The sequence below is a fragment of the Leucoraja erinacea genome, chromosome 9, assembly GCF_028641065.1.
Source record: "Leucoraja erinacea ecotype New England chromosome 9, Leri_hhj_1, whole genome shotgun sequence".
NCBI lineage: Eukaryota > Metazoa > Chordata > Chondrichthyes > Rajiformes > Rajidae > Leucoraja > Leucoraja erinaceus.
In genome coordinates, this window is record NC_073385.1 from 58,303,864 (window position 1) to 58,329,760 (window position 25,897).

A 25,897-nucleotide genomic window follows, 5' to 3' on the forward strand; every position below is an offset into this window, starting at 1 on the left:
GTAGATGATACACAGCTCTATCTCCCCCTGAAACCCAACAACCAATCAAATCTACTCGGCCTTAGGCACTGCCTCGAGGATATAAAGTGTTGGATGGCCCAGAACTTCATCCAACTAAACGAGAGCAAGTCTGAGGTTATCCTACTTGCCCCCTTGGACTCCATCAAAACAATAGAGGAAACTCTGAGTCTGAAGAAGGGTTTCGGCCCGAAACATTACTTATTTCCATTGCTCCGTAGATGTTGCTGTACCCACTGAGTTTCTCCAGCACTTCCGTCTACCTTCGATTTTCCAGCATCTGCAGTTCCTTCTTAAACACTTTCTCAATCTCATAATAGATTATTTGACTTTCATTGGCTCAACTTTGGTCCTCGTGTTGATAAATAGCAATAAAAGATTCCAAAGATGATGGAAAGACTGGAGAAAGCCGAGGAGAGCTCTCTTATACCCGTATTAAGGAGGCATTTAAACACACCTGAGCAATTACAAACACCTGTGAAACCATGTGTCCCAAACATATGGTGTCCTGAAATGGGGGGGGGAGAGAGAGACTATATTTAATTAAATCAGACAATGTGCACTTTAACCACATGTGATTTTTTTTTTTAAACAAATCTCAAATTGTGGAGTACAAAGCCAAATAAATAAATGATGGGCCTTTGTCCCAAACATTATGGAGGGCATTACAAATTCTCAATATTGCAGAAAGTTTTTCAATGTTTTGGAAGAAGGTAGTTGTGTCCCAAACATTTATGGTGTGTCTGAAATGGGGGGGGAAAAGATGTGAGAGAACTCATAAGATAATTTCAGGATTTAATTAAATGCTGAAAGGGAAACAATGTGCACTTTAATCATAATGGAAGTGTTCAAACGATGTTCAGGGTTCTGAAACCAAACGTGGTTCTGAAACCAAATTAGGGAACGTGTAATTGGGGCCAATTAGCTGGTGTATTCTGAGAAACTTGGTTAATGACCAGATATCGCAGAATAGGAAGAATTTGGGGTGTCACAGATAACTGCTCGGGGGAGCAGTTTACAATCTACATTAATGCTTTGAATTAAGAGATCAAATGTAATAGATCGAAGTTTATTGAGGCAAAGCTGGCTGTAGATGGGTTAAGTGATGGGACAAAGTGACAAATGAAATGCCATTTATAAAAATACATAGTTGTTGTATCAAAGATGGAATAGCACAGTTATCAAGGTGTTGTGAGGTACATGTCCTTGTACCTGAAATCGACATGCAGATTGTAAGTAGTTTCAGGTTCACGGATATATTTACTTTTATTATAAATTATTTGAGTATAAAATGCCATACTCCAGCTATATTGGTGAGACAGCAGTTTTTCTTTACTTTGTTGATCAGGGTTTCTTTTTCTTGATCAGGGTTTGAGTGCTTTAACCCATGTTTTAATCATGCAATTTGGAACTGGAATTAGAAGGCATTTCAGAGTGACATACTAAATTGGATTTTCATCAAGCAGAAGTTTTAGTTTTTAGTTTAGTCACCGAGTCTGCACCGACCAGTGATCTTCGCACATTAACACATTAACTACCCGACACACACTGGATAATTCTACATGTTACATTTATACCAAGCCAATTAGCCAACAATCCTGTATGTCTTTGCATTGTGGGAGGAAACTGAATATCTCGGGGAAAACCCACGCAGGTCACGGGGAGAACGTATGAACTCCGTGTAGATAAGCACCCATGAATTTACCTAATATAATCTTGTGCATACAAGAAGAGTTAAAATTGCTTTAAGTAGTTAAGCTTTATTAAATTAGGTTTAATTTAAAATGTAAATTTGCTGAGAAATAGAACCAAGTTAAACTTATCAAAGTCTCCGTGCAAATGAATGGGGCTAGGTACATCAGATGTGACTGGTGAATTAGTAAAGGACGAGATGTGAAATTTATTGGCCCCTTGGCACAGTAAATTATAGAACATCAAAGTGTGGTGGATGTATGGAAAAAGCTGCCAGAGAAGATAGTTAAGGCAAGGACTATCCTAACATTTAAGAAGCAGTTACACAGGCACATGGGTAGGACATGTTTGGAGTGATATTGACCATAGACAATAGGTGCAGGAGTAGGCCATTCGGCCCTTTGAGCCAGCACTGCCATTCAAGGTGATCACGGCTGATCATCCACAATCAGTACCCCGTTCCTGCCTTCTCCCCATATCCCCTGACTCTGCTCTCTTCAAGAGCCCTATTTCGCTCTCTCTTGAAAGTTTCCAGAGAACTGGCTTCCATCACCCTCGGGCAGAGAATTCCACAGACTTTCTCTGTGTGGAAAAAGTGTTTCCTCATCTCCGTTCTAAACGGCTTACCCCTTATTCTTAAACTGTGGCCCTTGGTTCTGGACTCCCCCTACATTGGGAACAAGTTTCCTGCCTCTAGCGTGTCCAAACCCTTAATCTTATGTTCCAATAAGATCCCCTCTCACCCTTCTAAATTCCATAGTATACAAGCCCAGCCGCTCCATTTTCTAAGCATATGACAGTCCCGCCATCCTGGGAATTAACCTTGTGAACCTACGCTGCACTTTCTCAACAGCAGGAATGTCCTTCCTCAAATTAGGAGACCACAACTGCACACAATACTCCAGGTGTGGTCTCACTAGGGCCCTGTACAATTGCAGAAGGACCTCTTTGCTCCTATACTCAACTCCTCTTGTTATGAAGGTCAACATGCCATTTGCTTTCATCACTGCCTGCTTTATCTGCATGGTTACTTTCATTGACTGATGAACAAGGACCCCAAATCCTGTTGTACTTCCCCTTTTCCCAACTTGACACCATTTAGATAATCTTCCTTCCAATTTTTGTTACCAAAGTGGATAACCTCGCATTTGTCCACATTAAACTGCATCTGCCCACTCACCCAACCTGTCCAAGTCACCCTGCATTCTCATAGCATCCTCCTCACAGTTCACACTACCACCTAGCTTTGTCATCTGCAAATTTGCTAATGTTACTTGTAATCCCTTCATCTAAATCATTAATATATATTGTAAATAGCTGCGGTCCCAGCACCGAGCCTTGCAATACCCCACTAGTCACTACCTGCCATTCTGAAAGGGACCCGTTAATTCCTACTCTTTGTTTCCTGTCTGCCAATCAATTTTCTATCCATGTCAGCACTCTACCCCCCAATACCATATGCTCTACTTTTGCCCACTAATCTCCTATGTGGGACCTTATCAAATGCTTTCTGAAAGTCCAGGTACACTACATCCACTGGCTCTCCCTTGTCCATTTTCCTAGTTACATCCTCAAATAATTCCAGATGATTAGTCAAGCATGAATTCCCCTTCGTAAATCCATGCTGACTCGGACCGATCCTGTCATTGCTATCTAAACGTGCCGCTATTTCATCTTTTGATTGACCAGCATCTTCCCCACCACCGATGTCAGGCTAACTGGTCTATAATTCCTTGTTTTCTCTCTTCCGCCTTTCTTAAAAAGTGGGGTAACATTAGCTACCTGCCAATCCACAGAAACTGATCCTGAATCTATAGACCAATGCACCCATGATTTCTAGAGCCACTTCCTTAAGTACCCTGGGATGCAGACCGTCAGGCCCTGGGAATTTATCAGCCTTCAGTCCCATCAGTTTACCCAACACCATTTCCTGCCTAATGTGGATTTCCTTCAGTTCCTCCGTCACCCCAGATCCTCTGGCCACTAGTACATCAGGAAGATTGTTTTTGTCCTCCTTAGTGAAGACGGATCCAAAGTACCTGTACAACTCATCTGCCATTTCCTTGTTTCCCATCATAAATTCACCTTTTTCAGTCTTCAAGGGTCCAACTTTGGTCTTAACTAATTTTTTTCCTCTTCACATACCCAAAGAAGCTTTTACTATCCTCCTTTATATTCTTGGCTAGCTTATCTTGTACCTCATCTTTTCTCCCCGTATTACCTTTTTAGTTATCTTCTGTTGCTCTTTAAACGTTACCCACTCCCCTTGGAATTTTTCTTCCTCTGTGGAATGAACTGATCCTGCACCTTCTGTATTATTCCCAGAAATACCTGCCATTGTTGTTCCACTGTCATCCTTGCTAGGGTATCTTTCCAGTCAACTTTGGCCAGCTCCTCCCTTATGGCTCCATAGTACCCTATGTTCAGCTGTAATACAGCTCCGATTTATCCTTCTCCCTCTCAAATTGTAGATTAAAACGTACCATATTATGGTCACTACCTCCTAATGGCACCTTAACCTCGTTCCCTTTATCAAATCCGGTTCATTACACAACACTAAATTCAGAATTGCCTTCTCCCTGGTTGGCTCCAGTACAAGCTGCTCTAAGAATCCATCACGGAGGCACTCCACAAACTCCCTTTCTTGGGGTCCAGCACCTACCTGATTTTCTACCTGCATGTTGAAATCTCCCATAACAACCATAGCATTACCTTTGTGACATGCCAATTTTAACTCTTGATTCAACTTGCATCCTATATCCAGGCTACTGTTTGGAGGCCTGTAGATAAGTCCCATTAGGGTCTTTTTACCTTTGCACTTCCTTAGTTCTATCCATACTGACTCCGTGTCTCCTGTTTCAATGTCACCCCTTGCAAGGGACTGAATTTCATTCTTCACCAACAGAGCTACCCCACACATTCTGCCCACCTGTCTGTCTTTTCGATAGGATGTATACCCTTCAATATTCATTTTCATTATTTAACATTTAGTTGTATGTTCTATTTGTCAATCATCTTTGTAAATTAGTTGAAACTGGACAGTTTTTAACTCCTTTCAGGAATTCTTTTCTTGACACTTCCTGAAAATTTTGATTTTTCACTGTTTAGTTATTAGATACCTTCTAAAAATTGCTTCTTTTAAAACCGAAACACGGATTCTTATAGATAACAAAATGAATGTCCTGCAAATTCCCTATGAGTTTACTGCTGTTTTCGATAAAATTTCTTTGAAGGCTATACTGCCTTTTTCCAGTCATCAATTAACCCCCACTGATAACCTTTTCATAAACCTGGCTAAATATTGTAATTAATTACAGTGTCTATCAGCATCACTGAACAACAAACTCATTTGTTTTTTGAGTAGCTGTGCCACCCAATTAGAAAAAAAAGTGCTATGTTGCCTAATTTAATCTGTGGAGTTGGTAGAGGCATTATAATTGTTATCAATACCTCTGGATAAGCCTGGTTAGAGTGAATGAATAAATATACATGTCCCTAGCCTATCCAGCATTTTCTGCTGGCAGTGTATGTTTGCACATCGGGTGAGGGCACAATCAAGCTTGTCTATGATACCCCTGCCACTGAATAGCTTGCTAATACTGCCATAACTCACAGCTGAATAATGGCTACTCTGGTGAAGTACTGGATGTCTGTGGAACAGCATCCCTTTAAGGAAGCCATCATATTTATTGGATGAAAGGTAGAAACAGATTATATAAGCTCTTTATTCTAACTTGGTACTCTCATTTTTCCTTCCCCAAGCAATGGGTTGGTGTATGAGCTGCAAATATCATCTCATTGTGTGACTCACAAAAGCCTGATGATGTTTCAGTTAATTGATCAGTATTGATAGGATGGTATAGGGAATTGAGTTACTATAGCAACATTTTCTTTTAGCATCTTTTGTATGAAATTACTAGTTGATCTTTGCTGGGGCTGCACTTGGATATCTAAGATCAAATGTAGGCTTCCTGTGAAGTGGTGTTAGAAGATGGGAATTAAATAAATAAATAAACACACATTATTTATTTTACACGCACAATACAAATACAGTTTATTTATTATACTTTGTTGGTCTATCAGCGACATTTCCATCTTTCAAATTTTTTTTGGATTGGGTATTGCTGAGAAGACCAGTGTTTATTGCCCATCCTTAATTTTCCTTGAGCGAAGTGGTTTCTTGGTGGACCATTTTTCTGCAGGTCTGGTGTATAGGTAGGCTGATTTAGAGGGTAGCAAATTTGTTCTCCTGAAAAACATCAGTCAACCAATGAGTTTTTGCAACCATCTTGGTAGTTCTGTGGTCATTAGAAGTAGTAAATATATTTTTAATCCATTTTTTAATTTTGCAGCTGCAAACAGGGATTTTTTTTTGTTTCTGGCCTCTGGTCCTGAAGTGTTAATTATATTTGTTTCCATATATGCTGCCTGGCCTGCTGAGCTATTCCAGTATGCATTAAAAAAAATTCAGTTTAATTTTTCTGTTACTGCAAAACATATTGAGCTTTAAGAAGCAATTTTAAGAAGCAAAAGGAATTTGTTTTGAGGATCTAGTATATGTGAAACAAATTTCCACCATTTGCCTGAGTGCGTAATTAATATGCAGATAAAGCTACAGGCTGAATTGGAAAAAAAAATGGTACTGTAAGCGAGCAGATGGTCATTTATCACCACACTGCAAGATGTAGCTGTTAATTGTAACTTTTGACTTATTTTCAATATATTAAAGGGTTCAATGGGCTGGATCGTCCAACCCACCAATCCAAAGTAACGGGTATAACTGTAAGCAAGGTCTTTTGACGACTGACATGTCCCATCTACACTAGTCCTACCTGCCCATGCTTGTTCTATATACCTCTCAAACTATCCCATCCATCTACCTGCCCAAATGTCTCTTGAACATTATGATAGTATGTGCCTCAACTACCTCATCTGGCAGCTTGTTCCATATACCCACCACACTTTGTTTGGGGGAAAAAATGTTACCCCTCAGATACCTATTAAATCTTTCTCCCGACACTTTAAACCTATGTCCTCTGGTTCTCGATTCCCCTACTCTAGAGCAAAAGAGTTGAAATAGATAAGTGCCTTATCTATTCCTCTTGTGATCTTGTACACCTCCATTAGATCACCCCTCATCCTCCTGTGCTCCAAGGAATAAAGTCCTATCCTGCTCAACCTCTCAGGCCCTCAATTCCTGACAACATCCTCATAAATCTTCTCTGCTTCTTTTCCAGCTTGACAACAACTTTCCTATAACATGGTGACCAAAACTGAATACAATGCTCCAACTGTGGCTTCACCAATCTCTTATACAGCTGTAACATGACCTCCCAATTTCTATACTCAATACCTTTCCATGCCATTGAGCTAAATCTTTTGGCCTATGCATCAACAAATTATCTTCTATTCCGATGCAGACTCTGGGGAGATTTTAGCAGCACTTAGACAACTGGTGTGATGTCTGAAGAAGGGTCTCGACCCGAAAGTCACCCATTCCTTTGCAGAGATGCTGCCTGTCCTGCTGAGTTACTCCAGCATTTTGTGTCTACTGGTGTGATGTGTCAATCTGGGATATGAGTGAGTAATGGTTTCCCTGTGAACATTAAAAGCAGATGATCCTAAGGTAGGTGGTTGTGAGAAAGATGCAGTGCAGAGAAGCAGTCTCTGGAATGGGCTGAGATGTGACAGTTTAAATGGGACACTATAAGGTAAAGTACCCTGTTTTTTAAAAGAAAGACACAAGCAACTGCAGATGCAAAAATAGAAACGATGTTCTGCAGTAACAGTGGGCTGGCCACATGTGAAGAATATGGATAGGTGATGTTTTAGGTTGGGTTCCTTCTCCAAACTGATTGTAGTAGGAGGAAAAAAGCTGGAAGAGAGGTGGGGCGGGGCAGAGCTGGCTACAGATGAAGGTCGTTTTGATTGGCAGATGGTTGGACAAAAGCCAGAGTTGATGACAAAAGGAGATGAGATAAGGAGAGAAGAGATATGAAATTCAAAGTCAGGAATAAATATTGGTTGGTTGGGGGGGGCACAGAGATAGGGAGGGAGAAATGGGTGCACATTCTGGTTGCTAACAGTTTTAACTCCCCTTCCCATTCCCATGCTGATCTTTCATTCCTCTATTGCCAGAGTGAGGTCAAACGCAAACTGAAGGAAACAGCACCTCATATTCTCTTTGATTAGCTTACAACTCACTGGTATGAACAATGAATGTAACTAATCTTTGTTCCCCTCTTTTCCTTATGCCTCACATGGATGTGCACCAATTTGTCGCTTTCCCCTCCCTGCTTCCGTTTATACTTCTTCCTCTGGCTTGGCATCTATGCCTCATCCCTCCTTATTTCACCACCTTTTGTCTTTTAACGTCTGGTCTTTGCTGTACCATCTACTAATCATAACCTCACTCACCTGTATCTAACAATCATTTACCAGGCTTTGCACCTCCACCTTTCTTCCAGCTTTTTTCTATCACCTGCAGACAGCTTCTCCAAACTGGCTGTCTGACCTGCTAACTTCTTTAGTCAGAGGGTGGTGAATCTGGAATTATTTGCCACAGAAGGCTGTGGAGGCCGTCAGTGGATATTTTTAAGGCAGAGATAGATAGATTCTTAATAAGCGAGTTCGGTATCTCGGTAAACGCAAGGAATCATGGGATTTGTCAAAGATTATTCAGGATTTTAAAAAGCAACACGGCACAACTGTGTATAAATTGTTAACTATTCTACCAAAGAATTAATCTAGAATTCTGTCAACTCAATAGCTTCATTTCTTGTTCTGCTGTTCACACACTACTTACACAGTCCCAGTTCTAGTTCAGTTCATTAATCTGCAATTATGAGATATTCAAAGAGTTAACAAATTTATTATTTTCATTTAATCCTTAATGTGTTTGCTACTGGAATAAGAAAATATTACTTGTGTTTGAAACATTTTCTTATCTTTATTCATAATTTATGTGTAAAATAATCTGTGGTAGGCAGCGACTGTATCAGTGTGATGTGGGCTGATACTTTACCTACAGACAGTTTGAATGTACCGTTAAGGCAAAGATTCATCTCGGAGGAAAACTGAGTACAGGGTTGGCCCTGTGAAAGCCGCCAATCCGATATAAGACATTTAACTGCAAAATGCCTACCCTTTAGAATTGGATAGATAGATTGAGTGGAGGGTCTGTGCTGTTATAAGTTTGCAGTGGTTGCTGTGCGTTTCCCTTAGCCATCTCGGCCACTGCACGTTGACCAGCAGTTTGCCAGCCCTTGTTAGCAGAGGCTCTTTGTACAAGTGCTACCCGAAGCCCAAAGGTTTTGTGGAGGTTCTGCGTTAGTGAGCTAGCGAGAGGGCTGTGACGGGCTAATGCCAGGGATTTGATAATTGACAGGTTAGTTCCAGGCATTCTTGCGTTTTGTATTGAGCAATAATTTAAATAGATACAATTGTGCAGCCTGCAGAATGCTGTGGCCTACTGCTGGCCTATTTGACGGATAAATGTATTTATAAATCTTATTGAGCTGAATACGCAGGTCCGTACACACACAGTAGCTCAGCTGGCGAGAATGTTTATCCCGAATGACCCATGACTTGGGCATGCGCAGTTGTAATATCGAATTTGCTTATTGGTGTGGGTGTCGGGTTATAGGGAGAAGGTAGGATAATGGGGTTAGAAGAGAGAAGATCAGCCATGATTGAATGGTGTCGACTTGATGGGCCGAATGGCTTAATTCTGCTCCTATCACTTATGATCTTATGAGTTACTCAGTGCATTGAAAGTTCATCATATTGATTCCTAATGAGCCTGTCGCTCGCACTCACTCACTCACTCACTCACTCTGCAGGCGGGGACAGGGCAAGCGGGGGTAGGGCTGTCTGAGTGAAATTCACACAGTGCAAAGCCACGGTGATGCAGACACACACCGTGTGGTCCTTCTGCAGTTGTACAGTGCCCTGGTGAGACCACACATGGGGTATTGTGTGCAGTTTTGGTCTCCTAATTTGAGGATGGATATTCCTGCTATTGAGGGAGTGCAGCGTATGTTCATGAGGTTAATTCCCAGGATAGTGGGACTGTCATATAATGAAAGAATGGAGCAACTGGGTTTGTATTCACTGGAATTTAGACGGATGAGAGGGGATCTTATAGAAACATATAAAATTATTAAAGGATTGGACACACTATATGCAGGAAACATGTTCCCGACGTTGGGGGAGTCCAGACCAGGGGGCCACAGCTTAAGAATATGGGGTAGGCCATTTAGAACTAAGATGAGGAAAAACGTTTCCCCACACAGTTGTGAATTTGTGGAATTCACCCATTCTCTCCAGAGATGCTGCCTGTCCCACTGAGTTGCTACAGCATTTTGTGTCTATCTTTGATTCCTAAAGTAATAGGTTTGTCATATGAAGAAACATTAAGCAGACTTTACTGAGTTCAGAAAAATGAGAGGTGACCTCGTAGCAACATTACATGTTGTGATGTTTCAATCGTGAATATGAGCGAGTAATGGTTTCCCTGAGAAACAAAAAAACCCCCAAAAAAACACATTTATGTGGCTAAAAAAAAAAACTTACCCCGCGCATTTGGCATTTCCAATCTGGATAAAAATAATCTGACTGTCTACCTTATAATTGTGTATATACTTCTATTGGGTCTCACCTCAACCTCAACCTACAGGGAAAACAACACAAGGACATGGGTCACATCTCCCCCTTCCACCCCCCCCAGTATAATCAGTCTGAAGAAGGATCCCGACCCGAAACGCCACCTATCCATTTTCTCCAGAGATGCTCCCATACCTGCTGAGTTACACCAACACATATTTGGATATAGAAGTTGCTGGCCTACAGTTTTGCAGAGGCAGGAATTTATATAATACTTGCACATTTATTCTGTAAAATAATGTATTTGTAGACTTATTGGGCTATTGAACACTAAGAATCGGGATGTCATAGTTTTATTTTTAGCAGTAGTGGTCATGGCAGACTGAGTGGCCTTAGTCCTTGCAGTAGTTTACAATGATTTTAAAGCTCAGGTAGACATGACTAGAACTTTAAGGCTCTAAAAACTAGTTGTTGCAGTTTTAATTTTTCTTATTTTCCTGGCTATCTTAAAAAATGTTTTCCCAGAACATGCCTGTGATTTGAAATTTGGTATGTTAATGCTGTTACTCCATTGGGATTTTCCTTGGCATTTGTGCATTACAATTGTTTTCAGCTAAAGCCTGGTACAGATTTTGTTTCATGTGGCATGTAAGTTGCAAATGCAATTCTACACAAATTGTCAGTGAACATCACCCGATTTTGGATCTTTTGATTTAAAGAAAAGTTGTTGAGGAGGCATCTGAGATAGTTGCAACAGACTGCAATGCAGAATCCCACAATAATATCCTGAGACTGGAATTATTGCCCCCTGACAACCACAACAGTCTTCCATTAGATGAGGCATCACTCCATCCATTGGAATATTTTTTTCCTTGATGCTCATTGACCTGTTGATGAACAGAATGAGGACCCCATGGGCCAGTTTGGTTATTTTAGCTCTATTAATTACTTGGTACAGCACTTAGTGTATATTGCAGCTTCCAGGTTGCTACATTGTTTTCAACAATGCTTGGTGTTGCTCGTTGGATTGGGCTTGATTGTAATAGTGGTAATGCCAGGCCTTTATTGCAGATTTGAGTAACTGTTGCCAATGGTCAATAATACCTCGTAGTTCCAAGCATTTTGGCTACTATTAGTTATTTATTTACTTGTTGTACCACTGTCTACTTCGGGGAACAAAATCATTAAAGAACAAAGAAACAGAAGTTGGCAACTTGACCCTCTTTACTTGCTGTGCCATTCAGTAAACTCATAGATGATCTTTTATTGCGGTAGCACTTTTCTGCAATAACTCCTTATCCCTTGATTCTTAAATATTTAAAAGGCTTGGAGTTGATCACATTGCTGTTCATAGTAGCTTATAATGATGCCATGAGAATATTCCTGAAGAGAGACCTAGATGGTGTAGTGCAAGTGAAATGTTTGTGGCTGCAGGAGTCAATATTTTACAAACTGTCTTAAGAAATCTTAGGTATAAATTTAATTGCCGGATTAATTACTCTGAAAATGAAATCATCTTGACCTTATCAAACATACGGTTTAGCACTACACGCTACCAGTCCCAGCTGTGGAGCCATTGGTTTAGTTGTCTCGTTGTAGGGCACTGATTTTTTAAATTCTTGATCTTAAACCATATATTGTGCTTTTGGATGTGATTTATTGTGCTGTTTTGTATGTCATTTATTGTGCCTTTCTATGCAATTTATTCTATGTAATGTCTTGTCTTTTATCTGGACCTTGAATCTGTAATAAATAGTGAGAAGAAAAATACATAATTACAATGATACCCAATTGGATGGAATAGTCATGGAGCTGTATAGCACAGAAACGGGCCCTTATGCCATCCTTGTCTATGCTGGCCAAGTTGGCACATTGGGCTAGTCCCATTTGCCTGGATTTGGTCTATCGCTCACAAAACCCTTTTATTTGTCCAAATGATATTTAAAAATCATACTAATATTTGCTCCATTAGCTTCCTCTCATTTCATTCCAGATATGGACTACCCTCAGTGTAAAAATTCTCCTTGAGATCCCACTTACGTCACTCCCCTCTCAATATTTAGCCTATGTCGTTTAATTTTAGTATTTGTTACCCTGGGAAAAAAAGAGCGTTCATCTTATTGAGGTGTACATGGCCTGTACTGCAATACTCTCCAGGACTCTACCATTTGCTGTGCCAAGTTCTGCCCTGGGTTGATATGCCGAAGTATAATACCTCACAATTCAACTCTAAATTCCACGCCTTCCTTGACCCGTCTTACCAATTAATTTAGGTCTTGTCATAAACTTGGATATCCTTGCTCACTGTCTCTGCTATAACACCAATTCTGGCACCTGTAAATTTATTACTGCTGTTAATTACTTTGTCATCCAAATCGTTGATGTATATATTACAAGCAGCAGTGGACCCAGCACCGGCACCTGCGGCATTCCACGAATAACAATTCTCCACAACTGTTCTTTGGCTCCCTTGTCACATCCCTTGTCAGATATGAGGCCCAAAACTGCCCACAATAGTCCAAAGATAGACACAAAATGCTGGAGTAACTCAGCAGGACATGCAGCATCTCTGGATATAAGGAATGGGTGACATTTCAGTTCAAGACCCTTCTTCAGACTGGTCTCGACCCGAAACGTCACCCATTCCTTGTATCCAGAGATGCTGCCTGTCCTGCTGAGTTGCTCCAGTATTTTGTGTTTACGATTTTAAATCAGCATCTGCAGCTCCTTCCTACACAATACTCCAAATGCGGTCTGACCATCACCTGATAAAGCCTCAGCATTGCATCCTTGTTTTTTGTATTCTAGACTCCTTGAAATCAATGCTTTCAACCTGCAAATAGCCTTTCCTGCCACTGACGTTAGGATCATCAGCTTGTAGCTCCCTTTTTGTCCTTGCTGATATTACTGATGATTTAACTGTTCTGGCAAATAACACATGATCTATTTGAACTGATTTTTCTTAAATTCTGCATGTAAAGCTTATGTTACTGTAGAAGGTTGAATACTAATTTGTACAAGCCAGATATATTCCACCTTAACAGAGCTGGAACCAAGGTCCTTGTAGGAAATGTTGCTGCTGGAGGTTTGAACTAATTTGACAGAGCACAGGACGGGGACAGGAAGAATGCAAGAAGGGGGAAAAAGGAGCAAAAAGCGTTTGTAGAGATAAAAATTTCTGACTTAATGGAGATGGCAGCATTGTTGAACGAAAGTAGAAAGTATCAGCGAGGGAATCACAGGGCAATCATAAAGCATGATATCAAAAGATTTAGAATGGCTACAGAAATAGATATAAATAGACTATTGGAATGCAGGAATAGACAATTGAAAGAGGCCAATTTCAATGACATGGGACTTGATCTGGCCTGGATCGATTGGAATCGAAGCTCGCTGGGCAAAATTGCACTTGGACAATGGACAAACCTTCTGCGACGTTGGAGCTCCCAAATAACCTCTCCCGAGACTGCGAGCCCTTGATGTTGACTCCGCGGATGTCGCGGTGGGAGCGATCCCAGGCAAGGGATCAGCTCCGATGTTAAGTCCACGCCCTGCGATGGGGCTCATGACAGTCCGAGGAGGCTTCCAGCCCCAGCGATTGTAGGCTGCAGAGCGCCTGGAGAATATGATCCGAAAATTAATCACATCTCCGGGAAGGTAAGAGCTTGAAAAAAAAGTTCCCCCCCGATCCCCTCCCCCCTCCCCCATATAAAACAAACCGAAGAACATTAAAACAAACTTTTAATGCACTAAAAAATAACAAAAAGAAAGAAAAAACGCACAGACTGCCGGCAGGGCAGGGCAGCCATCTCCCTGGCGCCCCTGGTGCACTCCCATTGTACTTCCCCATTTCCCAATTTGACACCATTTAGATAATAATCTGCCTTCCTGTTTTTGCTACCAAAGTGGATAACCTCACATTTATTCACATTAAACTGCACCTACCCACTCATCTAACCTGTCCAAGTCGTCCTGCATTCTCATAGCAACCTCCTCACAGTTCACACTGCAGCCCAACTTTGTGTCATCTGCAAATTTGCTAATGTTACTTTGAATCCCTTCATCTAAATCATTGATGTATGTTGTTAATAGCTGCGGTCCCAACACCGAGCACTTGCGGTACCCCACTAGTCACTGTCTGCCATTCTGAAAGGGACCTGTTAATCCCTACACTTTGTTTCCTGTCTGCCAACCAATTTTCAATCCATGTCAGCACTCTACCTCGGACGGTGGGGTTGGTTTTTATGCATAGTTTTAAAATAGCAATCCATAATACAATGGTGATTTTTTTTTTGATTTTTTTTTTTATAAAGAAGCATTGGGATTTGTGCTTTTTAAAAAAAAAAAAAATAGGCACAGAGCACAAGAGCAAGAAAACCATGATGAACTTCGAAAAATCACGTTTGGGTTGGACTTTTGTGTTGGTCTATGGGTGATATGTTTAAGAAAGGTGGAAAGGCGTTGAGAGAGTACAGAAGAAATGTACTAAAATTATTCCATCAACAATTAACTTCAATTATGTTTGGTCATGTCGATGGAATGTAAGTTAGAATCATGAAATATATAGACAGTAGATGAAGAGGACTGGAAGATTTGATTTAGCAGGAAGCAATTAATTTATAGGGTTGTGGAGAGGAAGCGGTACGAGTGAGATTTGTAGAAATTCTTAATGGAAGCTGCTGCAAACTCAATGTGCATGGAGTCTCCTTCCATGTTATAACCATTGTGGGTTAACCTCTACTTGGGATGAAAATTGGTAGTATGCATTGGAAGATATAACAGGAATGGAGAGATTTAGAAGCTGTTCTGATCATTAATTTTTACATAAACTGTTAGGCTCAATATTTTGGTTCTCAATTGAACTTTAACTCCTTTGGCCCAGTACCAGGCTTTCTCTGTTGTACTTGTGCTTTTTTTTTAAATGTGTTGCTTCTATCTATTGTGTACCTTGGTTATTTCTTAAACATTTTCAAGAATAACTGACCTTGCAGGGGAGAGTCGCTTTCCCAGGATGCGGCTTCCCATTGCACTCTGGGTCTGGTGATGCTTGTGACGTCCCCAAATGTGGGATACGCGACTACAATTTGTGGTAGTGGGAACAGCGTTCGTGCTCAAAAGGGTGGCAAAGTGGCGCAGGGGTAGAGCTCCTGCCTTACAGCGCCAGAGACCCAGGTTCGATTCTGAATAAGGGGATTGCTGTCTGTATGGATTTTGTGCATTCTCCCCGTGATCACGTGGGTTTACTCTAGGTGCTCTGGTTTCCTCCCGCGATCCAAAGACGTAAATTGTCCCAAATGTGTCGAATAGTATTAGTGTAGGGGATCGCTGGACGGCATGGACCCGTTGGGCCGAAGCGCCTGTTTTCGCGCTGACTCTCTAATGTCTAAAGTCCACCATCTAAATCAATACCTTTGTTGTATTGGTTCTGCCACCCGCACATGCTAAGTAAAATTGCTAAATAAAGGTTTCTAAACAATGAAGGGAAGTATGATGATCGTCTAGGATGTACAATAGCTCCTGTTAGCCAATTATTATGGAAATGAGTCAAAGCCTTGTTGACTTTCTAATGTGTGATGAATTGCATCAGGCTGAAGGGTTGGCTGACGTCAGCTGTATGTATTACATGTCACCTTCATTAATTGTTTGTAGTTGCAAATGGAACACAGGAAGCAAATAAATACTGTTCAAGCTTTTCTCTTCTAATGGCACAAAATTTGTCTTCAAACATAGTTCATTATGAGGAATGTTAATTCACCATGCATTGGAAAGTCCATCCAGGCTATGACTAAATTCCATAATGTATAGAAACAAATACAATATATTTGGCTGGGAAATAAACCTTTGGGGAAAAGTTTGTTCATTGTGATTTTCATCTTTCATGTGAAAGGAAAAGAAAAATCAACACTGTCCTTACGAGTTAGACTTGGTTGTATAATTTGAATTCTCAAGTATACAATGGCATAATTTTGTTTTGGTATGTTTATTGTAATGTGCACTGAGAAAGTGAGAAACGACTCTATTTTATATAGGCAAATCATACTATACATGAGTATATGTGGTAGTGCAACAATGAAAATAGAGTGCAGGATGTAGGATTGCAGTCGCAAAGAAAAGGTAGATAAAAATAAGCGCAAGGGCCACAATGAGGTAGATCGGAAATTCATCCAATTGAGATGTCCAAGAGTTGAGATTAAGATGTTTAAGAGCCTGATGTCAGCGAGGAAGAACCCAAGGCAGACACAAAAGGCTGGAGTAGCTCAGCAGGTCAGGCAGCATATCTAGAGAAAACGAATAGGTGACATTTTGTGCCGAGACCCTTCTGAACTTGAATCTGGTGGAACGTGCCTTTAAACATTTGTATCTTTTGCCTGACAGAACAGGAAAGAAGAGAGAATAACTGGAATGTGAGTGGTTTAGTTTATTAGTTTTAGTTTAGAGATAGTGTAGAAAATGGCCCTTCGGCCCATCATGTCCGCGCTGACCAGCGATTTCCCTTTACACTAGCACTATCCCACACACTAGAGACAATTTACAATTTTTACCAAAGATAATTAACCTACTGACCTGTACGTCTTTGGAATGTGGGAGGAAACTGGAGCACTCGGAGAAAACCCAAACAGATACTGGGAGAACGTACAAATTCTGTATAGACAACATCTGTAGTAAGGCACCAACTCTACCACTGCACCACTGTTCTTGATTTGCATATTAGCTGCTGTCTTGAGGCATCGTGAAGTATAGATGGAGTTGGGGGTGGGTGAGGCCACTTTGCATGTGGATGGGGCACACCCACAGCTCTCTGCAAGCTTTCATCAACCATCTTCACTTCAGCACCATTGCATTGGTGCGCTTTCTTTGCGTAGCTACAATGTGGTTGATATTTACACCGAGGAATACTCTGCCCCGCTTCAAGTCGACGACCAGTGCCTTCATTTTGCTGACATTGAAGGAGAGGTTGTTGTCTTGTCACCATGCTACAAAGCTCTCTATCTCCTTCCTGTACTCTCTCATAATTGTTTGAGAACTGGCAGAATCTAGGTCAGACTCTTATTTGTTGATTTCATGGTGGTTTCATCTGTAACTTTATAGAGTTGGAACAGAATTTGGTGCCACATTCGTGAGTGTATATAGAGTATAGTAAGGAGCTAAGAACACATACTGTATGTTGAGAATTATTGTGGAGGATTTTTTTTTATCGCCTGTCCTTATCGAGTCCACACACAAGATTAGAAGCCAGAGCTGAACACACTTCTCGGCATCTGCATACAATGGTGTCTGTCTTGTCGCTTCTTGTGCGTGGTGGTGGAAAGATTGGTGGAAGCGGGGCCGCGACGTGAATGCTCTTTCCTTGACCCCGCCTGCCCTTACTGATTATGATCTAATGGTCAGGAAATCAAGGATCCAGTTGCAGACGGGGTACAGAGTCCTACGTCCAGGAGTTTGGAGACTAGTTTTGTGGAATTATGGCTTTGAAATCAACAAATAAGAGTCTGACCTAGATGACCTTGTTATCTAGATGTTCCGGAGATGAGTGCAGGGCCAGGGAGAGGGTGTCTGATGTGGACCTATTACGGTGGTTGGCAAATTACAGTGCATGAAGAGGTCTGGGAGGCTAGAGTTGATGTACTCCATGAATAGCCTCTCGAAGCCCTTCATGATGAAGGATGTCAACGCCATCAATAGTAGTTGTTAAGGCACGCTATCCTTTTTCTTTGACACTGGGGTGACAATGGTCTTAAAGCAAGTAAGAACCTCTGATTGAAGGGGAGAGAGAGGTTAAAGATGTCTATGAATACACCCGCCTGCTGGTCTGGGCAGGTTCTTGAGGCACAGCTGGGGACCTCCCCCTGGCCAGTTAATTTCTATGGCTTCACTCAGGCAGGCTGATCTGATGCCTGCGACAATACCATTAATTCAGATGCACCAATGGCATTCAGGGCAGTTTACATGATTCCACTGACATTCTGTTCAAAACGAGAATAGAATGCCTTGAATTCGTCAGGGAGGAATACATTGTTGCCAGCAATTCTGCCTAACTTCGCTTTGTAGTCTGTTAAGCATGTATGTATCGCCACAAGCAGCGGGTGTCTGTGTAGTTATTCTGGGATAGTAGCTTGGTCTGGAATTGTCTCATGGCATCTCTAAAGGCTCTGTGATGGTCATGCCGAGATTTCTTGTACTGTTTGGACCACTTGATTTGAATGCCTCAGAAGTGGTCTTCACTTGAGTGGATCTTATGGCTCCTGGTTGGGGAACACTTGGATTGACTTATTTAGCACACTGACCTCTACACACTTGCCTGAGTGCCTGAGACGGCAGTCATGTACTCATTTAAGTTAGTTGCAGAATGTTTGAATGTGGATTAGTCCAAGTGAAATCAGTCGCACTGGAGTTCATCTGTGTAGGAAAGAACTGCAGATGCTGGTTTAAATTGAAGGTAGACATAAAATGTTGGAGCAACTCAGTGGGACAGGTAGCATCTCTGGAGAGAAGGAATGGGTTACATTTCAGGTCGAGGCCCTTCTGTCCCGCTGAGTCCAGCATTTTGTGTCTACCCTGGTGCTTTAATTTCTGCTTGAAAACATTTAGTTGGAGCATGGTCTGATGGTCAGATATTCCAGAATGACTACAGTGAATGAAGCAACATTATCTTCGATTGTTGTGTAGCGGTGGCCAAGGGTGTTTGGGCCAGGAGTTGTGTTGGTAATATTTTAGTAATTCGGAAATTAATTTAAACTGTTTTGAAAGGTGTGTAATTGTTTCCTGGTGATTGAGTGCATTCCATTTTTGCCATGTACCTATCATGATACAACCCCAATGCATTGAATTTTGGATCTGGAAGTTTCCATTAGTTGTTGCATAAATGAAAATTAAAAAGTTAATCATCACAGCTAATTTTGATTTGTATTTGTACTCTCAGGTTAAATGGAACCTGCCTTTGGAACCCTGAAGATCCAGGCTGACTTATGCACTGCATAGCAGCTATTCCAAAAGGGACCACAGACATGAGCGGGGGAGGCGAGCAGCCTGACATATTGTCAGTTGGTTTCTTAGTAAAGGAACGGTGGAAAGTGGTGAGTACAACATAGTTTTGTTATTTGTGTACTTTGTTAAATGCTGGAAAGTGACAAAAATATTTTTCAAAAATTGGAAAATCTTGGAAATACCTGAAAGGCCAAGCAGTATCTGAGGAGCAAGAAGCAGAATTTTGCAGTGATAAAAAAAAGTTAGAAATAAATGAGATACAATGGTTAATAAAAGGAAAAAAGAGGAAGAAAGGACAAAACAGATGACCTGATGGCATGGAAGGAAGGAGACAATAAATGATAGAAGAATTTTATAAATGTTATAATTGTGTTATTTTGATTTCCATGCTATATTAATGCATGGTCTCCAATTATCTTTTGAATTATAGTCTAATGTGAGTTTTCTTTTTGCTCCATTTATTGATCTAAATTTTTTTTTGCCATAAGTATATCGTATGCAAATAAGTGACAATCTATTAAGTTCAAAGCACTTTATCAAATTTGTAAGAAAGCGTGCCATCGCCTCTACTTAGAAGTTTAGAGGTTTGATATGTCTCCAAATACCACAACAAACATTTATAGATGTACTCTGCAAAGTATTGTTAATGGTTGCTTTGTGGCTTGGTGTTGCAGTGCCAACACAAGATAGCAAGAGATTGTAAAGAGTGGCGGACTTGGCCTGATCCATCATGGGCACAGCCCTCCCCACCATTGAAAGTGGCTACATGAGGTGCTGCTTCAAGAAGGTGGCATTTATCATAAAGGATCTCAACTATCTGTGCCATGCCCTCTTTTCACTGCTACCATTGGGCATGAGGTACAGAAGCCTGAAGTCTCGCACCACCCATGTTCAGGAACAGGTACTGTCCTACAACTAACAAGTTCTTGAACCAATTGACGTAATCCTAATCTCATCTCGACAAAAGAACAAGGTCCACATCTGGCACTACTCAAGACCTTTTTTCCAATTATGTTTTTTCACTCGTGTCTAGTTTTTTGCATGTTATTTCTTTTAGAATTTTGTGTAATTTATACTTGATTTATGTATATCTGCCTGTCTGTGTGCCTGAGATGCTTCTGCAAGCAAAATGTTTCAGTGTGCCTGTACCTTGCCATAATAAATTTGTACTTGAGTTTGTTGACACCCTGTAGATGTTATCTCAACTCTTATAAACACATAATATTGTGGTGAAATTAGAAAAATAAATTATAGTAAGACATCCCAGAGTTTGAGACATGATGGCTTCTGTCTATTAATGTATTCTACAAAAGGCCTTCAGGTTGCTGTGTGGAATAGATTGATAGTTGACTTCGTACTTTTGTACATAAATTTCTCACTTGTTTTTAACGTTTTTCAGCAGTTAGCAAAAACAAACCTTTAATATTTGATTTTGATGATTTGCTGTGTCACAGGAAATTTCTGCAGGAATTTATTCATAGTGTGTGTTATTGTTTTGGATATGAACACTACTAGTCAGTCCAATTCTTACTATCTGGAAGCTTTAACCCTCATCATTCATTCTTTTTGCCTCCTAGGTTGGTGTTTTTGCTTGATATTCTTGCTTAATGTTCAAACTTAAATTGAGAACAGCCATCTACTGTGAGATTAAAAATCCAAGTGCATGTCTCCCGTGTCTGGTATTGAAACTGAAGGGCCATGTATAAGACAGCGTATGGAGGTTATAGCTTTTCTACTTTCTCCTTAGCTGGTCGTGAGGGCCAGAGTCAAATCAAAAGTACGGGCTTGGTCTTAGACCTCTAGTTCAACTATTCTTTGTGCCCATCATTGCCTGACTACCAGGTTCAGAGGACCCAAGACATATACCAAAAACTGGTGCCACTAACTGAAGTGTATAGCAAAAACTGGAATTATGGATACAGTATTCTTGATTGTGGGGAGCACCTGATCATCAGTTACAATGTACGCATGGTGTTGCAGGGTATTGCCTTTACTAGCCTATGGTGCTACTACAGTTATCCATGCTATTTTTCAGATTATTTGAAGATTGCAAATTGGTTGTGTACTCAGAAATGTGAAGCATGTATCTCCAGAGAAAGGGGGCTGTCATTGTAATGGCTAATTCAGTGTGTGGCTGTATCAAATAGATGATCCGCTGCGCTTCTGTTTGTCCGAAGTATTGAACATAGCAACTTAGAGAATGGAACAATACAGCACAGGAACAGGCCCTTTGGCCCACAGTTTTTGTGCCAAACTTGATGCCTATTTAAACTAATTTCCTCTGCCAGCACCCAATTCATATCCCTCCATTCCCTACACATCCATGGAGCTTCCTTGGCTAGGGGCCTTGCTATCAGATGTTATGTACAGTACAGTTGGTGTGACATTGCTACTGCACACTGCCCAAGAGAAGGCTGTGCTGGGAATGACACTGTTCTTTCATCCGCTAGTAAAATGCTTATTTACAAAGTAGGCTTGGAAGGAGAGGCTGTAGAGGTTGAATACTGAACAGCTGCTTAAAATATAATCAGCTGAATGGATTGTACCCAGGAACAGAAGTAAATGTCAACAGCTGCTGGAAGATGGTCAGCTTTTGAAAGATATTCCCTGGTCTGTTCTGAACTGGCTGACCTTCCAGTGCAAAGAGTTCACATACTGGCACAAGCTGTGTATAGAGGAATGCATTGAAGCTTGGTGGAAAAGCTACATTTTATTTTTTTTAATCCTGCAAACACAGGGGCTGAGACCTATGTGAAAATCTCTTTGGACTATTTGTTTAAGGAATTTGCATAAATGAATAGTGATGTCCTGCTGATGTAACGACACTTCATATATCATTCAATAAATATAATTTTATAATTCATTAGACCAAGTGGGACCTGTTGGGTCCCTGTCACATGGGAGGGCTGGTCCCCGAATGCAATATTCCACCACTCATCCATAGCCCCCAACTGCGCAGGTGCGGCTGACGGGTTCCTATTGTGACGCCAGAGATCCCCGTTGTGACGCGAGTCGCGGCAACCCTCCCCAAGTGTGCCTCGCCATCCCTCTTCCTACCCCTATCCTCCTTCGTTCCCCTCTCCTCCCCTCCCTCACTCCCTCCCTCACCTCTCCTTCCCTCTCCTTTCCCCTACCCTCAGTCACTCCCTTCCACCATAACCCCCTCTCCCCTCCGTACCCCCCCCCCCCCCCCCCCCCCCCCCCCCCCCCCCCGACGTCATTGTGAGATGGAAGCTGCTGTGTTTTTCAAAACTTTTAAAAAATGCAAATGAGACCCCATAGATGCAATGGTGGAACGCTGCTGTGTTTTTAAATGGGAGTTTTATAAATGTAAATAAGATCCCATTGTGATGTCATTATGGGGTGACAGGTAGTTTATGTAAATGAGATCCCATTGTGACGTCATACACGGCTAACTGCCCGTGCAGATGGAAGAGATTTTTGTCAATGTGGTTTTTGTAAAGTTTAAAATGGTAAAAACCTGTAAAATATACCACCAATCTGAATGAAGCTTGATGCACCACAGGACAATGGTGTGTAAGGTAGGCCAAAAATTGGAGCGCTATCGTGTACCGTTTTGGCGTAATTTCAAGATCACACTCATGACACAGACACAGACACAGACACCCCCCCCCTCCTCCCAAGTGGGACCTGTTGGGCCCCATCCCCCAACGCAACCCGTTTCCACCACACCCATTCACCCAACAAAACACTTTCCCCTACTTAAGATTCCACCACTCACCCGTTGGATCCCTGTCACATGGGAGGCCTGGTCCCCCAACGCAACCTGTTCCCCAACGTAAGATTCCACCACTCATCCGTTCCCCCAATGCAGTATTCCACCACTCACCCATAGCCCCCAAATGTGCAGGTCATTTTAAACTTTAAAAAAAAAATGCAATTGCACTAAAGTTTTAAGTGATGTAGGTGCCACCAACAAGACCATCTTTTGTTATTCAAATCTAATCATTAAACTTTGCTGTGCTTGGTCAGGCTGGCAGATTCTTCCCTTTTGTTATCCAAATCTAATCATTAAAATTTGCTTGGCTAGGCTGGCAGATTCTGCCCCTGAAGGACATTTGCTGTGAAGGACTCATTGTTAGAAGGGTCATCATGGATGAGACCCTGGTGGGAGCCTCATCTATGGTGGCATTCCCCATCTCCACCATAGATGAGGCTCGCACCAGGGTCTCATCCATACCCCGCAACACTGCTCTCTCTCCCCATCCCCGCTCTTGCAACAAGGGCAGAGTCCCCCTAGTCCTCACCTTTCACCCCACCAGCCGGCAAATACAACAAATAATCCTCCGCCATTTCCGCCACCGCCACCGCCTACGTAACTCCACCACTCTCCACGTCTTCCCATCTCCCCCTATGTCTGCCTTCCGCAAAAACCGCTCCCTCCACAACTCCCTTGTCAATTCTTCCCTTCCCTCCCGTACCACCCCCTCCCCGTGCACTTTCCGTTGCAACCGCAAGAAATGCAACACCTGTCCCTTCACCTCCCCCCTCGACTCCATTCAAGGACCCAAGCAGTCGTTCCAGGTGCGACAAAGGTTCACCTGTATCTCCTCCAACCTCATCTACTGCATCCGCTGCTCTCGATGTCAGCTGATTTACATCGGGGAGACTAAGCGGAGGTTGGGCGATCGTTTCGCCGAACAACTCCGCTCAGTCCGCAATAACCTACCTGAACTCCCGGTGGCTCAGCACTTCAACTCCCCCTCCCATTCCCAATCCGACCTCTCTGTCCTGGGTCTCCTCCATTGCCAGAGTGAGCAATACCGGAAATTGGAGGAACAGCACCTCGTATTCCGCCTGGGTTGCTTGCGTCCGGATGGTATGAACGATGAATTCTCCCAATTTTGCTAGCCCTTGCTGTGTCCTCCCCTTCCTTAACCCTCGAGCTGTCTTCTCCCATCTCCCCGCCCTCGTGCTCCTCCTCCTCTCTTTTTCCTTCCTTCTCCACCCCCACCCCCCATCAGTCTGAGGAAGGTTTCGGCCCGAAACGTCGCCTATTTCCTTCGCTCCATGATGCTGCTGCACCCGCTGAGTTTCTCCAGCATTTTTGTGTACCTTCATTGTTAGAATAGATGGGATAGAAACATTGTAGCCGGTAGGGCATTGTGACATCATAACTGCCTAACTGCCAGTGCAGATTTGAAGAAATCCAATTTTTAAATGTCACTTTAAAACTTTTAATTCTCCCCCACTATTTCCCTCTCCTTACAACAGTGTAAAAACACTCTCATAGTTTGTGTATTGGCATTGGAGATCAGATTGTGATGTCATTTTCTGTTTTCGGAATCTTCATAGAGCTTCTATAAATGAGATCCCATTGTGATTGGACGACTGTGTTGCCATTGTGACATCGTCACTGGAAGCTGCTGGAAGAGTCTCCCTCTCAAAGGCAGTTATTATTTTCAAAGTTGGCTTTTAAAAAACTTTAAATATAAATAATGTGAAATATAACATCAAATCTGAAGGAAACTTGTAAGAGCGACGACGGGAAAAAGCCGAGTAAGGTTCTGCAAAAATTTTTTGCGCTATTGTGTATCGTTTTGGTGTAGTTCCTTGAGATCGCACGCACACAGACAAACAGACGTCCAAACAAGATGAGAATTTTAGTATAATATAGATAGATATAGATTTAACATGTGCATTTGAGGTGTTTTAGCAATCATTTATTTTCTCCTTCAAATGACATCACAAGATACATTTTAGCAGTTAATCCTGTTATTCAAATGTGGGATGCACAAAGAAATTGTATTCAACTAGTGATCAGTCCAATGGATTGGATTGATGTCATTTCCGAGGATGAGGCTCTTTGGAATAATCAATAATCTACATCTCTCACTATTTATTTAAATGTATCCATCGTATTATTTTAGCTGTAAGACCTAAAGTAGCAAATACCAGGTATGTAAGCACTTGATCATTTGTGATTTCAGTTCTTCAGTATTTAGTATTTAGTAATGTATCAAGAGAATTAACATATGGGATGTCTATTAGTATTGCTCTTTGCAGGCAGATTTGAAAAAGATACTTTAGTGTATACAGAAATATAAAAGTCTTTTGAATTAATAGGATTAAAATGCAAAATTTCTGACACCAGAAACCGGTATTAAAATTATTTACTTTTATACCACAAACTTCTCCAAGAAAGCTTTGAATGTAAACTTGATTTTCTATCAATTCTGGCTGCCAAAGTTAGAGAGCTGAAAATGTATTATTTGTATGTCAACTATGATTTGTGCTGCCCAAGCATTATTTGCAGTTAATCATCTGTGCTTAACTGGCGGCCTTTTATTGCTAGACATTAATTAGTTTAAGTACAGCTCTCTCAGGACATCTAGCGGGTTTGGTATATGCTAACAATTAGAGAACACAATGGGATGCTGTCCTTTGTGTATTGCTGCGAAAACATTCGTGTTATTTGCCCATTGAGCCTGATTTTGTGCTTCTGCTCATCATTTACTGGCTTCCCTCACTAATTTACCCCTCATTTTTTACACACAAAACCTAAAAAATGTTTCATTGAGAGAAATGTGGTGGATTTAACATTCATTTAAATGTTAAATATTTTTGGTAAATTTCC

At 41.5% G+C, this 25,897-nt stretch overlaps 1 protein-coding gene across 4 annotated transcripts in view; it reads left to right on the forward strand.

Annotated features, from left to right (window-relative positions):
• Positions 1–25,897, forward strand: part of LOC129700425 (tau-tubulin kinase 2-like) — a 168,923-nt gene that overhangs the window by 14,832 nt on the left and 128,194 nt on the right. For 3 of the 4 annotated variants that reach the window (XM_055640896.1, XM_055640894.1, XM_055640897.1), the window contains exon 2: positions 19,235–19,388. In XM_055640896.1, coding sequence (XP_055496871.1) covers positions 19,281–19,388 — 108 coding nt within the window. In that variant the 5' untranslated portion in view covers positions 19,235–19,280. Of the gene's footprint in view, positions 1–918; positions 5,411–19,234; positions 19,389–25,897 lie in introns of those variants that run through there. The other variant, XM_055640895.1, reaches the window with a different exon arrangement.